The sequence below is a fragment of the Anabrus simplex genome, chromosome 5, assembly GCF_040414725.1.
Source record: "Anabrus simplex isolate iqAnaSimp1 chromosome 5, ASM4041472v1, whole genome shotgun sequence".
Classification (NCBI taxonomy): Eukaryota; Metazoa; Arthropoda; class Insecta; order Orthoptera; family Tettigoniidae; genus Anabrus; species Anabrus simplex.
This window is the reverse complement of record NC_090269.1, coordinates 416,980,221-416,996,902: the sequence shown is the minus strand read 5'-3', so window position 1 is coordinate 416,996,902 and position 16,682 is coordinate 416,980,221. Positions and strand designations below refer to the sequence as shown.

At 40.4% G+C, this 16,682-nt stretch overlaps 2 protein-coding genes across 2 annotated transcripts in view; one reads left to right on the top strand and one right to left on the bottom strand.

Moving 5' to 3' along the window:
- Positions 1 to 6,987, bottom strand: part of LOC136875026 (DNA repair protein RAD52 homolog) — a 92,094-nt gene extending 85,107 nt beyond the window's left edge. The window contains exons 1-2 of the mRNA XM_067148746.2: positions 6,652 to 6,987; positions 257 to 386 (exon numbers count right to left, since the gene is read on the bottom strand). Coding sequence (XP_067004847.1) covers positions 257 to 386; positions 6,652 to 6,711 — 190 coding nt within the window. The 5' untranslated portion in view covers positions 6,712 to 6,987. The remainder of the gene's footprint in view (positions 1 to 256; positions 387 to 6,651) is intronic.
- Positions 6,988 to 7,099: 112 nt separating this feature from the next.
- LOC136874584 (uncharacterized) overlaps positions 7,100 to 16,682 on the top strand; it is a 249,392-nt gene continuing 239,809 nt past the window's right edge. The window contains exons 1-2 of the mRNA XM_067148220.2: positions 7,100 to 7,253; positions 7,511 to 7,694. Of these exons, the coding sequence (XP_067004321.2) occupies positions 7,100 to 7,253; positions 7,511 to 7,694 (338 nt within the window). The remainder of the gene's footprint in view (positions 7,254 to 7,510; positions 7,695 to 16,682) is intronic.

Sequence of the window (16,682 nt, the reverse complement as noted above, 5' to 3'; positions counted from 1 at the left end):
GGACTCCATATAAAGTTCTTTTAGAATTTCATCTTAGATATTTCTTCATTGTTGAAAATAATTTGATACATTTAAACCCCAAACTAGGTGGAAGAAGGATGAATCTTTTTTCCTTTATAATTATGCTTTCAAAATCTGCATTTTTCAGTCCTATGGTAGCCCACAATAGCTTAAAGGTATAGTGTAATAGGTCTAATACAACATTATGCTTTTAATGCTTTGTGGCTGCCCTACTGATAACTATCAATCAAGTTACCTATTTCCTGACGAGTTATAGAATGACTCCAGCAATCGGCTCCAAATTTTTTGTTGGCAGAATTTATGAGATGCTGATGTTCTTGCAAGTAGAATTCTTCATATTCTTGCGCAGTGAAACCAAGATCCTCCTGTACATAGAAAAATTTCTAAATAAATTTATGAACTCTTACTGAAATAATCACTGCATTAAGTATCCATATAGCAGGTGTATCAAATAAAAAAAAAGGAATAATACTGGCTTGTGGGCTTGACTCTAGAGTGACAAGGAAGCCTGACGTGCATGGCGAGACTTTTCTCTCATCAGTGGAGAAATAAGTGAGCAAGAAATTGATGTATCCGCTGTGCAACGCATCATCAAAGTTTCTCACCAAGGAAGGTATCAAACCTGCAAACATTCTGAGAAAAATTGCAGGCTCAGTTTGGGAAACAAATCCTCCTAAGTGTGTGATTGGCATAAAAATATTTTGTCAAGTCAGGAAGCTGTGGACAACGAATCTTACCAACCCTGACGTGTCGTTCAACATAATGTTCATGCTGTTAATGATCTTATTGAAGCAAGTGGCCACATAAAACATTTTTTGAAATTGCATTGGCAGTAGGAATATGTACCAGGAGTGCTCAGTCCATCATCAGTGATGCCCCTTTTGAGTAACAAAAATGTGCTTGTATGGAAATTTGCTAAAAGCTCCTGACTTGCTATGAAGAAGAACAGGATGTTTGTGCCGTACTGTCACCTGCGATGAAACTAGGGTCCATCACTATACCCCTCAATCCAAACAAATTAGCACAGAGTGGTGAAGGAGAGAGGAAGGTGTCCCTGTGAAAGCCAGAGGGTTCTTGTCAGCTGGAAAGGTCCTAGCAATTGCTTTTTGGGACTCCACGGGCATTTCCTAACTTCATTTCCTCCATGAACAAAAAAGGCGAATGTGCCTATTACCGCCAACTTCTGGATGTTGCAAAAACTGCACATGATGTCAGCAACCATTCCCAGACATTATTCTCCATGATAAATCAAGGCCCATACTGCTGCTTTAACAAACAATAAGGTGGAAGAAAACCAATGGCCACGACTAGGACACCCTCCGTACAGCCTGGATTTATTGCTCTACTATTATAATTTGTTTGGAACACTCAAAGAGGCACTGAGTGGATAGCAATTTGACAATACTGCAGGAATACCAGAGTTCGTGCAGAGCTGACTGCAAATATTCATTCTTTGAGGATGGAATTTAAAAACCTGATAATTCCATAGGAAAAATGTGTTTTGAAATTAGAAAATTCTGTAAAAAAAATTATATGTTGCTTTTGCACATCTTGGCTGACTTCCTGAAATGTAAAATTATAATTCTGATTTACATTTTATCTACCCTGGTATACCTTCCTTTTCTGAAGAGAAGAAAGTTACAGAAATAACCAGAAGAGGGGGAAAAAAAACTGGTGCCATAAAATTATATCCAGTTGACTTAAGAAATGAATCGTCATCATCATCATCAATGTCCCACTCCAGTCATCCGGGTGTGGTTAACAAGCCTCCTCCACTCCTTTCTGTCCTTCCACTTTTCCTGCCACATCCAATCCAGTGTAAAGGAATCGAAGTGCATAAATTAGAGTTAGAAGCTGATTAGGAGTCAGAGGGGTAAAGGCTGGACTGCATCCCAGATCAGTCCTAAGTCCCATTCTGTTTTAATATCATCATGGAGGTGGTGTCTAAATATGTGAGAGAGGGAACACCCTGGACCACGTTTTTATGCAGATAAATTCGTGCTGTGCCCTAATCACAAGAGCCAATCTTGTTGAAGAAGGCAGTGTATGCAGGTGTGGAGATTGTCTGTATACTTTAGCATTTTTTTCCTTCCTATTTCTCCCTCTCCCCACACCAACCTGTCACTGTGCTTTTCCTGTTATGAGATGTCCATTAAGAACATAGTGTGGGATAAGCTGCAGAAGAAGAACTGATGATACAGTTTCAGGGGTATTCACAAATTTATCAGACCTGTAACTGAAGGAAGGGTATGGGTATAGCCATGAAAGGCAGAAAAATAAATGACTGCCTTGCAAACTTAATACTAGAGTTATCCAAAAATAAATCACAAGAGTTTTGATGGGTTAAGTGAAAGCAACAGAAGTGAGGGGGAACCCCACGAGCATGGCACACACAAGCAACAAAGTTGCAAGTCACCGAGGAACAACAAAGAATTCAACCTAACACAATACAAGCAGGAAAAGACAATCTGGGTGGAGCCAAGAAATTGTGACAATGAAGGTTGATAGAACAAGGGAGCCATGGAAGTCTAGAATGCCAGAGCAGTAGAGACAAGGAGCGAACCAGCAGTGCGCAAAACAATACTGTTGGTGAATTGTTGAGACTTATAAAAAGGAAGCTCATTAGAAGGAACGGAAAGCTGATTACTAATGTACAAGATTGGAGCCTGCGAGCGCTAATCGGTTTCGAGACGGTTGAGAGCAGTGGCGAGTCATTCGGGAGTAAGATGGTCTTAATTACGGGAAGTGCGACAAGCTGTGTAGCGAACTGGTCTGGGGATGAGGCTCTACTGTGAGAGGCTGTGTTGGAGAACAGGTATATGTCATGCCACAGGGCTGTCCGTTTGATTACGATCGTGAGAATAAACTGTTATCAGTGGAAAAGTCTAATGTGAGTGAACTTGTAAATAAACAATATTGGTTTTCATGTCCCAATAACTACTTTTAACAATTTTCGGAGATGCCGAGGTGCCGGAATTTTGTCCTGCAGGAGTTTTTACGTGCCAATAAATCTACCGACACGAGGCTGACGTATTGGAGCACCTTCAAATACCACCGGACTGAGTCAGCATTGAACCTGCCAAGTTGGGGTCAGAAGGTCAGTGCCTTAACTGTCTGAGCCACTCAGCCTGCCCTTGTAAATATATAAGTGCAAATAGTAGTTAAATAAATTTGCAAATAGAAAAATATATGCTACCTCTGATAACCTGCCACATGCTACCTCTCTGAGTAGTGATTTTATTTTTAAGGACCTTGATAACCTGCCACAATAAAAAAGGTAAGCCTTAGTTCTGATAGTAAAGAGCTATAGGCTTTCATCAGAAATAAAAGCAGCAACAGTGCTCCATCACTCCTCAAGTACAACGGACTATCAGTTTCCTCTCTGCAAGAAATAGCAAACACATATAACAGTAAATTTAAAAATAACTTCACCATGGTTGACAAGGACCAAGACATGTTCACTACGAAGACAACCCCTCCCTTTCCGCCCCTAACTAGCCTGTACTTCACTGTTAACGAGGTCGCAACCAGTCTTCGGAGAACTAGACCCCATGCAGTGAACGGCCCAGATAATGTGCCGGCCAGAATTCTCCACCGCTGTGCAGATGCACTGGCACCTTCTCTTTGTGTAATATTTAACATTTCAATGAGCAGTGGGATTACTGTGCCAGAAGAATGGAAGAAAGCAAACGTCATTCCTGTGTTCAAAGATGGTGACAGGGAAAACGTAGACAACTATCGCCCAGTCTCTATTACATCTAGTTTATATGCATGGAATGCCTAATTGTTAAACATGTGCTGGATTTTCTGAATGAGAGAAACCTGTTGAATAACAACCAACATGGATCCCTCCCTGGGAAATCCTGTACTACACTTTTAACAACAGTAATTGATGAGTGGCAACATTCCCTGGACCAGTCTAATATATCCCAAGTGGACTGCATAACTCTTGACTGGAGTAAGGCCTTTGATCAGGTACCTCATCAACGACTATTGTTAAAACTTGACAAGTATGGCATTCAAGGCAACCTGCTGGCATGGTTTTGATCATTCCTGGTAGGTCGGACGCAGTGCGTTATGTTCAGTGGGGCCAGGTCAGACCAAACTTTAGTCACCTCGGGTGTGATTCAAGATAGTGTGATAGAGCCGCTTCTGTAAACGATCTTTACGCTGGATCTGCCAGATTGTGTATCATCTACTATGGCACACTACACTGATGACATCATCGTTTACAGAGCCATTCACAATTAGAACGACGTAAATAGGTTACAGTCAGATCTGGATAATGTGGCTCTGTGGTGCAAAATAAATAGAGTGTCTATAAATGTACAGAAATGTAAATACATCCACTTAACTAGAGCAAGATCACCATTATAACACCAAATTTCACTGTGTGGTAAAAACCTGATGCCTTGCACCTCAATAAAACGGTTTGGCATTCACATTTGCAGCAATTTAAAATGGAACGTATGTTGAAGAAATACGGTGCAAAGAATACAAAGTCTTGGGATTCATCTGCAGATCTCTACTGGGAGCTGGAAAGAAAACAGTTCAGACAGCCTACTTGGCATTAGTAGGGCCAATACTGTTATACGGGCTTCCTTCCTGGCACCCCAATACAGTGGAGAACATTACGAAACTAGAGGGAGTTTAATGCCGAGCAGAATGCCTAATTACTCAACACGGTCATTTATATACAGCCAGGTCACTGCCCCCCATAACAGCTCTCTGTAAACAAATACATATTGCTTTTCTGAGAAAATCCCTCGCAGGTAACATTCACATAAACCCTTTCAACCGCTTACAGCTGAACTATCGTTCCGCTCAAAGAGGTCGAGGTGCGTGCATTTTCCCTCCATTTGCAAAAACAGCATCATATCAAAGTGGCTTCTTTATTCGTTCTGTTCGGCTGTGAAATGAACTCTCACCAGATAAAAACTACCTGCAGAAAATTTTTGTAATGAGGTAAAAACAATTTATATATAATGAAACCTTCTGTACATAACATAATTTTTCTACTGTGTGAATGTTCAGTAAGCGTGCGAGGACTGATGAAAATTTATGTGATCCCGAGTAAGCCGGCCTAGCTGAAGTATATGTGGGGATTCATGTGTGTGTGTGTGTGTGTGTGTGTGTGTGTGTGTGTGTGTCGAATTACATGAATATTGAACAGGTCTTGTGAATATTATGTAAATACAGTAACTGTATATAAGTACACTGTGTAGAATATAACTGTATATTTTAATATTGTAATTTTAAGTGGGGATGGAGGCACGTTCGTGTATGTGGGGCTATGCCCTTTCTCCATTCCCCATCCCTGAATTGTACCTACAATTTGTGGAAAATAAATAAATAATAATGTTGAAGCTGAAAGATTGTTCTCTAAATACTCTGTGATTGCGAGCAACAGACAAGCCAGAAAATACTGAAACAATAACTATGGTACCATTTACTTGTAAATGTGTAAACCAGGTATCCATGTACGTTTTGTGATTCTTTATTCCTAAATTTAGTTTAAATTGCAAATGTAATGATTTTCATTAATTTTTATGTTTTGTTGTTTCTTAAATTACTAGAGTAAACTTGTACGGAAGTTGACTGGAACAAATTGGGGTGCATATCCAGGTGCAGTGAAGACATGTCTCTTTGCACTGTGTTATTCTGCAGCTGAGTACGTGCGTCCAGTATGGCATAAACCTTGCAACGCCAAACGTGGTGGTGGTGATTGTTGTTTTAAGACGAAGTACAACTAGGCAGTAATCCACTATATAACACTAATCAGAGAGGAAAAAATGGAAGGAATCCAACACTTCAAAAAATGAAGGTATCGACCAAAGAAAGACAAGGACAACAAAGGGCGTGAAAATGAAAGACTCCCTAGGCTCGAGTGCTCTAATACCGTCGGGGTTGGAAAAGAGCAAGAGTTGACCAACAGAGGTTGGACAGGATAGATGAAAGTGAGGAGCCTGGCATACGTAAGTGGAAGCAATGCCAGGGCTCAGCTGAGGGCCCCGTGGCCGCCAACCCATGCTCTCAAGTTAAGAGCTCCTGGGGCCCCTATTAGTTGCTTCTTACGACATGCAGGGGATACCGTGGGTGTTATTCTACCGCTTCCACCCACAGGGGGATGCCACGTTAAAACCATGCATGTGGCACTCATTGAGACATATCGAATTATCACTAGCTGTCTACGTCCCACACACTGAGGTAGAAACCTACTTACAAATAAACCAACTGATTAACTTCTTCTCTTTCTACTGCTTTTCCCACATTCTGGTGGGGTTGCAGATTTGAACTGTGTTGCACATGTGGATTTGGCCCTGTTTTCCGGACGGATGCCCTTCTTGACGCCAACCCTGTGTGGAGGGATGTATTCACAATTGCATGTTCCTGTAGTGATTGGAAGTGTGATGTGCTGTGTGAATATTAGGCAGACAGAAACTTTCCGTTTTTGATGTTATATCAGATATGCCGTACATAATCAATCAATGTGCGATAAAATTGAACAAGAAGCGTATAAATGACAAGTACAGGTCCTGTCATGCATGCTTGACAGGATAGGACTAACAAATTTCAGGAGGGACATTAGCAAGTCTTCAAGGACCGTTACGGACAATAAATACTACTAACCTCCTCAGTAAAAGATATATTCTGCTGTTTTACAGCTTCAGACTTCCACTTAGTTAACATGATATTGAATAATTCCAAAAATACTCCTCTATATGTAGTTCTAAAATTGAACCTGACTTGAACTACCTACGTAATTTACGTCACACACAATGCACAGTGCCTGTATTTGACAATGAGGAAATATTAATGATCACGTTACTATTAACCAAGATTTCTTGCTGTTCTTAGCGCAAATCTTCCCGGGGTAATAGAGAATTAAGTAAGTTTCACCAATCAACGAATATTTCAATTCCCTTTGAAAAGAAACCGATCTTCCTTGTTGTAATTTTGAATGGCCACTGTACTGTCAATATTGGTATCACGTTGACAATTGCAGTGTTTATTGTGGTACGCGCGGAAATTCGGAATGGTGCTGTTAAGTTTTACCAACAGAGGGCAAGACCGAAACATGGCGGCGGTGAAGTCAAAACCAGAGGGATGTTCGCCGAAATCAGAAGACTCCGTAGAATGCCTAAACAAATCGGAAGTAATGTCGTTCAGAGTTTTTGACATGTGTATCGTATTATTATCTCTAGGTACTTTTATAGCCGATTTGAGTACTGGTGAGCAGAAATGTATTAATGGATTCTAAATTTTTGACACTTAACCACTATTTATAACCACTTCCCTATAATATATGGTTTACTGAGTGGTGGGGAGTTTTACTCCTGTTGCACACTAGTGATGATTAATATAATTTATATGTATTAAGGTTAATGTTTCAAAGTTTGTCAAAATTAGTTTGGTACTTTATTTTCCCTTGACAATTGTTACTCAAAGATTATTTTACGAATTCATGTGCTGTAATCTTATCTTTCAGACATAATATTAGTTGTCAGTTACTTCAATCATGGCCACTTATTCTGGGCTGTGAGCACACTGCTGCTTGTTATTCTTCCGGCAACTGTAGTACAGATGTTCAGCATGCGGTGGCACATCATAGATGAGGCTGTTGATCACTGGCATTGGATAGCGCACATTTTTCTTATGGGCATAGTTCATAGGTATGCTACTGTTGGTTCATTTATGTGATGTGTGATTTAGCTCTGTTGCATGATTTGAAGTGTGGTGTAAAACTCATCCCTTTGGTGATTAAATTTGAAACCTAATTCTGCAGTGGCATAGCATCGGGGTAGACTTTGAGACTGAGTCTACCAAAATAAATAAATAAATAAACTAGCCTAGTGTCCACCATCTTATAAAAAACCCAATACTATTGTTTCTGTCATGTGTTATCAGAGACACTATATTTTGGTGCCTTGTGCTTAGGGAATTAGAAGTGGTGGCGGTGGAACAAAAGTTTATAGACAACAAAAAGTACCCGGGTTTGAGGAATATAGTGGGCGTGGCAGGGGATCAACTTTGAAAAATGTTTTTTTTTTAATGCTCTCTGAGCGAATTTCGACGGAGGGAAAAGGTTGACAGTCTAGCAACTTAAGTGCAGCAATAATAGGTTTTTTAGATTTTAATTCAATACATACAATAAAACTTCCACCAAAGAAACAATAATGACACATGTATGACATTTAAATAGAATTATGGTGTGATTGTAATATTAACAATTATTTAGTATTTGACTACACACTAACAAAGTAGCCTAAAGGCACTAGATAGAACTGAGTGAGATTGCCAGGCTGATGAATGTGCGTAGCAAGTAGATGAATCATACCTCATTGTCCATGCCCTTGGGAAAAATATACCCCTACTACGCTTCCTCATGATACACGCTGCTGCACAAGTCTCCATTACTTGCTGTGGCACTGTATGATTCGGTTAGTCGTTACAAACAATATTTTGTGCGTATTTCCGCTAAGTATTTTCCTTAATAATTAAAGAAAGATATAAAACGGCAGGGAGGGATTCAGTTAGGTGGAAATGTAGTAAGCAGTCTTGCCTATGCTGACGACTTGGTCTTAATGGCAGATTGTGCCGAAAGCCTGCAGTCTAATATCTTGGATCTTGAAAAGAGGTGCAATGAGTATGGTATGAAAATTAGCCTCTCGAAGACTAAATTGATGTCAGTAGGTAAGAAATTCAACAGAATTGAATGTCAGATTGATGAATACAAAGCTAAAACAGGTCGATAATTTCAAGTATTTAGGTTGTGTGTTCTCCCAGGATGGTAATATAGTAAGTGAGGTGTCGTAAAGCTAATGCAGTGAGCTCGCAGTTGCGATCAACAGTATTCTGTAAGAAGGAAGTGAGCTCGTAGACGAAACTATCTGTACATCGGTCTGTTTTCAGACCAACTTTGCTTTGCGGGAGTGAGTGGTGGTGGTGGTGATTATTGTTTTAAGAGGAAGTACAACTAGAAGGAAAAATGCAAGGGATCCGACACTTCGAAAAATGAAGATATCGATCAAAGAAAGACAAGGGCCACGAAGGGCGTGAAAATGAAAGACACCCTAGCCCTTGCAAACCTAATAGCGTCGGGGTCGGAAAAGAACAAGAGTTGACCAAGGGAGGTCGAATAGTATAGGTGAAAGTGAGGAGCCTGGCACAACTAATTGGAAGCAATGCCAGGACTCAGCTGAGGGCCCTGTGGTCGCCAACCCACGCTCCAAAGTTCAGAGCCCCTGGGGCATGCGGGAGCGAAAGCTGGGTGGACTCAGGATACCTTATTCATAAGTTAGAAGTAACAGACATGAAAGTAGCAAGAATGATTGCTGGTACAAGCAGATGGGAACAATGGCAGGAGGGTACTTGGAATGAGGAGATAAAGGCTAATTTAGGAATGAACTCGATGGATGAAGCTGTATGCATAAACCGGCTTCGGTGGTGGGGTCATGTGAGGCGAAAGGAGGAGGATAGGTTACCTAGGAGAAAAATGGACTCTGTTATGGAGGGTAAGAGAAGGAGAGGTAGACCAAGACGACGATTGTTAGACTCAGTTTCTAATGATTTAAAGATAAGAGGTATAGAACTAAATGAGGCCACAACACTAGTTGCAAATCGAGGATTATGGCGACGTTTAGTAAATTCACAGAGGGTTGCAGACTGAACGCTGAAAGGCATAACAGTCTATAATGATAATGTATGTATGTTAAAGAAATAAAAGGAAAGAATTAGCTGATAAGACAAAAGGGTTTGTATACATTGTGTTTTTAAATACTTCCTATAATTTCTAGTTTCAGGAAGATAAAAATATAATAAGTTATTTTCTCCACAAAGTGGGGGGTCAACTGCGCCTTATCGCTGCCACTGTCTTGAGATTGGAGGAGTTCAAGTCTTATGTACCTGCTGTCCTTGAGGAGAGCAGAAATTTTCTGATAGGGGTTTGGGATGCTCCTTTCACTTGTGTGATTTTTATAGTGCAGTTGGGATGCCCTTCAAGGGTGCATATGTTAATGAAGTGCTTTAATTGTTTAGGAAGTATGGAGGTTTCTTTTGATTTAGTACCAGATTCTCTTTAATTGCAAGAGATTATTTACCAGTACATTTGTAAAATAATAGGCCTATCCTATTATAATTTATTTAAAATTTAAGTCCCATGTGACCTTGTTGCGGTGAGCAGGCTTGTGCATCTTAATGAAGCAAGTAGCCGAGCCGTAGGTGCAACCATATCAGCTGGGTATCCGTCAAGAGACCAGACTAACGAATGGCTTACCAAAAGTGGGGTGGCAGCCTTTTGGAAGTTTCAAGGACGGTAGTCTAGATAATTAACTGATATGACCTTGTAATAATATTCAGAATGGCTTAGCTATGTTGATACTGTTATACAGCTGAAACAATGGGAAACTATAGCCATAATTACCTCCCAAGGACATGCAGCTCTCTCCGAATGAATGAGTGAATGATTTACTGATGATGGCATCCTTCCAGGTAAAATAGTCCATTATTCGGATATTTGGGAGGGAACTACACAAAAGGGAGCAATCATCAGGAAGATTGACATTCTGCAAGTCGGAGCATGGAATGTTTGCAATAGAGTAAAATAATATATTATTATTGGTCCACCTTTTCAATACAAAATGAAAATAGTTAAATTACATAGGGACTAGTTTCGACCTAGTAATAGGTCATCATCAGCCTGAAGTAAATTAAAGCGTAAATATCGAAAACATAAACAATGTAAACACAAGTACAGTCTTTTTAAAGGTACATACCATGTGGGAAATTGAGTAGCAATATATTCAAAAAATAAGAACTCTTCCAATTGACGAAGCACTGAGCGGAAGTTTTGTAAAGTTCGGTCCGCCGTATATCATAAAAGTCCAGTGTGCATTCAATGATGTTATAAAGAAGAATTATCAGTTGAATGCTGGCTTCTTGAGTTTGCTGTTGTATATTCGAAGAAGTTACGTCATTTTTAAGGTATTGATAGACAGGATGTTGGAAAGGCTCTTCAGTTTTTTGGAACAAGGCAATTGTTGCGCATGGAGGCTTAGGAAACCAGAGAAACGCTATATTATGTAAAAAAAAAAATAGAGATCCTTAAAAAAGGTCCCGTGCGTCGTATAAAAATGACAAGTTGTGAAAGTGGAAATCGAAAAAACTTGGTTTTTAAGCGATGATGTTGTTCATTCAGAGATCAGTTGGAAATAAAGTATCGTAACATTGTCTTCTCAAGATTCCAGAAGCAGAAGAGCTTTCTCCTAGCATCCTACTTCGCATCGACAATTAATTCTAGTTTATAAAATAGGTTTGTTCCTTTAAAGGTGGTAAGGAATGGTAACGATCCACTATATTTTAACAGAGAAGTAAAGAGACTAAGAAGGAAGTGCAGACTGGAAAGAAATAGAGTTAGAAATGGTTATGGAAGTAAGGAGAAATTGAAGGAACTTACTAGGAAATTGAATCTAGCAAAGAAGTCAGCTAAGGATAACATGATGGCAAGCATAATTGGTGGTTTTACAAATTTTAGTGAAAAGTGGAAGGGTATGTACAGGTACTTTAAGGCAGAAACAGGTTCCAAGAAGGACATTCCAGGAATCATTAATGAAAAAGGGGAGTGTGTATGCGAGGATCTTCAAAAGGCAGAAGTATTCAGTCAGCAGTATGTAAAGATTGTTGGTTACAAGGATAATGTCCAGATAGGGGACATGAGTAATACTAAAGAAGTATTAAAATTTACCTATGATAACAATGACATTTGCAGTAAGATACAAAAGTTAAAAACTAGAAAAGCAGCTGGAATTGATAAGATTTCTGGGGATATACTAAAGGCAATGGGTTGGGATATAGTACCAAATCTGAAATACTTATTTGATGATTGTTTGGTTGAAGGAGCTATACCAAATGAATGGAGAGTTGCTATAGCAGCCCCTGTGTATAAAGAAAAGGGTGATAGACATAAAGCTGAAAATTACAGGCCAGTCAGTTTGACATGAATTGTATGTAAGCTTTGGGAAAGCATTCTTTCTGATTATACTGGACATGTTTGCAAAATTAATAACTGGTTTGACAGAAGGCAGTTTGGGTTTAGGAAAGGTTATTCGACTGAAGCTGAGCTTGTAGGATTTCAGCAAGATGTAGCAGATATCCTGGATTCAGGAGGCCAAATGGACTGTATTGCGATTGACCTATCTAAGGCATTTGATAGGGTAGATCATGGAAGACTACTGGCAAAAATGAGTGCAATTGGACTAGAGAAAAGAGTGACTGAATGGGTGGCTATATTTCTAGAAAATAGAACTCAGAGAATTAGAGTAGGCGAAACTTTATCTGACCATGTAATAATTAAAGAGGGGAATTCCTTAAGGCAGTATTATTGGACCTTTATGTTTTCTTATATATATATCAATGATATGTGTAAAGAAGTGGAATCGGAGATAAGGCTGTTTGCAGATGATGTTATTCTGTACAGAGTAATAAATAAGTTTCAAGATTGTGAGCGGCTGCAGGGTGACCTCGATAGTGTTGTGAGATGGACGGTGGGCAATGGTATGATGATAAACGGGATTAAAAGTCAGGTTGTGAGTTTCACAAATAGGAAAAGTCCTCTTAGTTTAAATTACTGCGTTGATGGGGTGAAAGCTGTACTTCAAGCTGGCTCAGTCAACTAGAAAAAGAAACTCAAGATAGTAAGGAATTTCAAGTTACCCAATTGCAACAGTCAAGTTTTAGGGAGGAAGGGGGGTCTGAGATTGCTCTTGGTAAACTGTCAAAGTGTAGTAAATAAACAATTAAAATTCGGTACATTGATGGAATCTTATGAGACTGATGTGGTGATAGGAGTGGAATCGTGGTTGAAAGAAGGGGTGGGTAATAGAGAAGTATTTCCAGAAGGGTACACAGTCTATCGTAGAGACCAAGGAGATAAAAAGGGAGGGGGGAGGGTGTTTATTCTGGTGAAGGAAACTTACTGTTCACATGAATGGTTTACCGATGAAAGGGATGAAATATTAGGGATAAAATTAGTTTGTGATAATATGAAGGAGGTGGGAATTATAGGAACATACAGGCCTGGAAGAGAGGAAAGAGAATGGAAATCTTTGAGAAAATAATAGATTATACTCATAAAAAATAATAATGATATGGTAATAATTGGGGGAGATCTAAATTTGCCTGAAGTTGAATGGAAAGGAGCTGCAAGTGAAGCCCATGAACAGAAACTGGCAAATAAGTTAATTTGGGAGGGAGGATTTACACAAGTAGTACAAGAACTGACTCGTCTCAATAACTTACTAGATGTATTCTTGGTTAAACCATGGGAAATTGTTGATAAAACTGAGGTAATTGAAGCAATAGGAGACCATAAGGCTGTAATAATGGATGTAGGACTCGTACCAAAAAGGCTTAATAAGAGGGTTACACAAGACAAGAAATTGTACAGAAAAACTAAAGTTGATGAATTTGGGACTTACCTTAAATCACAATTCAGTTGTTGGATAAGTGAAGGGAGTAACGTGGATACACTTTGGGCTAAATTTAAAGGAATCATTTGGGAAGGAGAGAAGAGATTTGTACCTGTTAAGAAGGGTAAAATGACCTCAGACCCTGTTTATTATACAAGGGAAATAAGAAAATTAAAAAGAAAATGTAGAATAGTAAACAGGAAAATCAAAGAGGGTAGGGAGAGTAGAGAAACTAGAAAACAGCTAATGAGGGAACTGAATAGAGTGAAAAAGGAAGCAAAAGAGAATTATATGAATGGCATACTTCAAGAGGGTATTGACCACAAAGGGAAATGGAAAAATCTGTATTCATATATCAGGAATCAAAAAGGAAAAGGAATGCAAATGCCTACAATGGTGGGAGAACGGGGTGAACACTAATTAACAGATACTGAGAAAGCAAACCTATTTAATAGGGAATTTAGAGATTCAGTAGATGATTGTCAAGAGTTGGAAACCAAAACAGAAGATAGAGAGGGAGAGAGACAGAGGGAAACAAGAAGCTTCTCATTCACAAACGAAGATATTTTCAGAGAAATCCAACTGCTTCAGCAAGGAAAAGCAGCAGGAAGTGATCAAATTACTGGGGAGGTATTAAAGACAATGGGGTGGTACATAGTGCCTTATTTAAAATTTCTCTTTGACTATGTCATAAATAATAGTGTAATACCAAAGGAATGGAAGGAATTTACACTGACTGACAGAGCAAATGCAACACCAAGAAGGAGTGGTCAGAACTTTATGCCAATTGCAGGGTAGACTGACGTCACTGAGGTATGCTCATGATGTGAAATGCGCCGCTGTGCTGCGAACGTAGCGAACGATAAATGGGACACGGCGTTGGCGAATGGCCCACTTCGTACCGTGATTTCTCAGCCGACAGTCATTGTAGAACGTGTTGTCGTGTGCCACAGGACACGTGTATAGCTAAGAATGCCAGGCCGCCGTCAACGGAGGCATTTCCAGCAGACAGACGACTTTACGAGGGGTATGGTGATCGGGCTGAGAAGGGCAGGTTGGTCGCTTCGTCAAATCGCAGCCGATACCCATAGGGATGTGTCCACGGTGCAGCGCCTGTGGCGAAGATGGTTGGCGCAGGGACATGTGGCACGTGCGAGGGGTCCAGGCGCAGCCCGAGTGACGTCAGCACGCGAGGATCGGCGCATCCGCCGCCAAGCGGTGGCAGCCCCGCACGCCACGTCAACCGCCATTCTTCAGCATGTGCAAGACACCCTGGCTGTTCCAATATCGACCAGAACAATTTCTCGTCGATTGGTTGAAGGAGGCCTGCACTCCCGGTGTCCACTCAGAAGACTACCATTGACTCCACAGCATAGACGTGCACGCCTGGCATGGTGCCGGGCTAGAGCGACTTGGATGAGGGAATGGCGGAACGTCGTGTTCTCCGATGAGTCATGCTTCTGTTCTGTCAGTGATAGTCACCGCAGACGAGTGTGGCGTCGGCGTGGAGAAAGGTCAAATCCGGCAGTAACTGTGGAGCGCCCTACCGCTAGACAACGCGGCATCATGGTTTGGGGCGCTATTGCGTATGATTCCACATCACCTCTAGTGCGTATTCAAGGCACGTTAAATGCCGACCGCTACGTGCAGCATGTGCTGCGGCCGGTGGCACTCCCGTACCTTCAGGGGCTGCCCAATGCTCTGTTTCAGCAGGATAATGCCCGCCCACACACTGCTCGCATCTCCCAACAGGCTCTACGAGGTGTACAGATGCTTCTGTGGCCAGCGTACTCTCCGGATCTCTCACCAATCGAACACGTGTGGGATCTCATTGGACGCCGTTTGCAAACTCTGCCCCAGCCTCGTACGGACGACCAACTGTGGCAAATGGTTGACAGAGAATGGAGAACCATCCCTCAGGACACCATCCGCACTCTTATTGACTCTGTACCTCGACGTGTTTCTGCGTGCATCGCCACTCGCGGTGGTCCTACATCCTACTGAGTCGATGCCGTGCGCATTGTGTAACCTGCATATCGGTTTGAAATATTCATCAATTATTCGTCCGTGCCGTCTCTGTTTTTTCCCCAACTTTCATCCCTTTCGAACCACTCCTTCTTGGTGTTGCATTTGCTCTGTCAGTCAGTGTATAATAATACCAATTTATAAAGGAAAGGGTGATAAAAGGAAACCAGAGAACTACAGACCAATCAGCCTGACCAGTATAGTTTGTAAAATACTGGAGAGTTTAATATCGAAGTACATCAGAGGGATATGTGATGATAAAAATTGGTTCATGAGGAGCCAGTATGGATTCAGAAAGAAATTTTCTTGTGAGGCACAACTGGTGGGACTTCAGCAGGACATATCAGATCAGTTGGATTCAGGAGGTCAGTTAGATTGCATAGCCATAGATCTTTCCAAAGCCTTTGATAGAGTGGAACATGGAATATTATTAAAGAAATTGGAGGTAATAGGATTGGACGTAAGGGTTACACGTTGGATAAAAGCATTTCTAAATTCAAGGGTTCAGAAAGTCAAAGTAGGAAATAATGTATCTCAGGAAGAGAAAGTTTGGAAGGGAATTGCACAGGGTAGTATAATCGGTCCGTTACTTTTCTTAATATACGCAAATGATTTAGGGAACAATATAACATAAAAAAATAAGATTGTATGCAGATGACATAATTGTTTATAGGGAAATAAACAACATTGAGGATTGTTCAGAATTACAAAGGGAACCTTGAAAGTATCCAACAATGGGTTGAAGAAAATAATATGAAGGTTAATCGAGGCAAATCAACTGTTACAACTTTTACAAACAGGAGCTTTAAAACTGAATTTGAATATACTTTGGATAAGGTAGTTATCCCAAAAGATGGCAAGTGCAAATACTTAGGTGTGAGATTTGAAAGTAATTTGCACTGGAAGGGTCATATTGATGACATTGTTGGAAAAGCATACAGATCGTTACATGTCATGAGGCTACTTAAAGGATGCAACCAAGAATAAAAAAAAAAAAAAAAAGTTACTTGAGTATGGTTCGTCCATTATTGGAATATGCAAACAGTGTTTGGGATCCTCACCAAGAATACCTAATAAAAGAAATAGATAGTGTGCAGAGGAAAGCAGCAAGATTTGTAACAGGGGATTTCAGGAGAAAGAGTAGTGTATCAGAAATGTTAAAGGAACTTG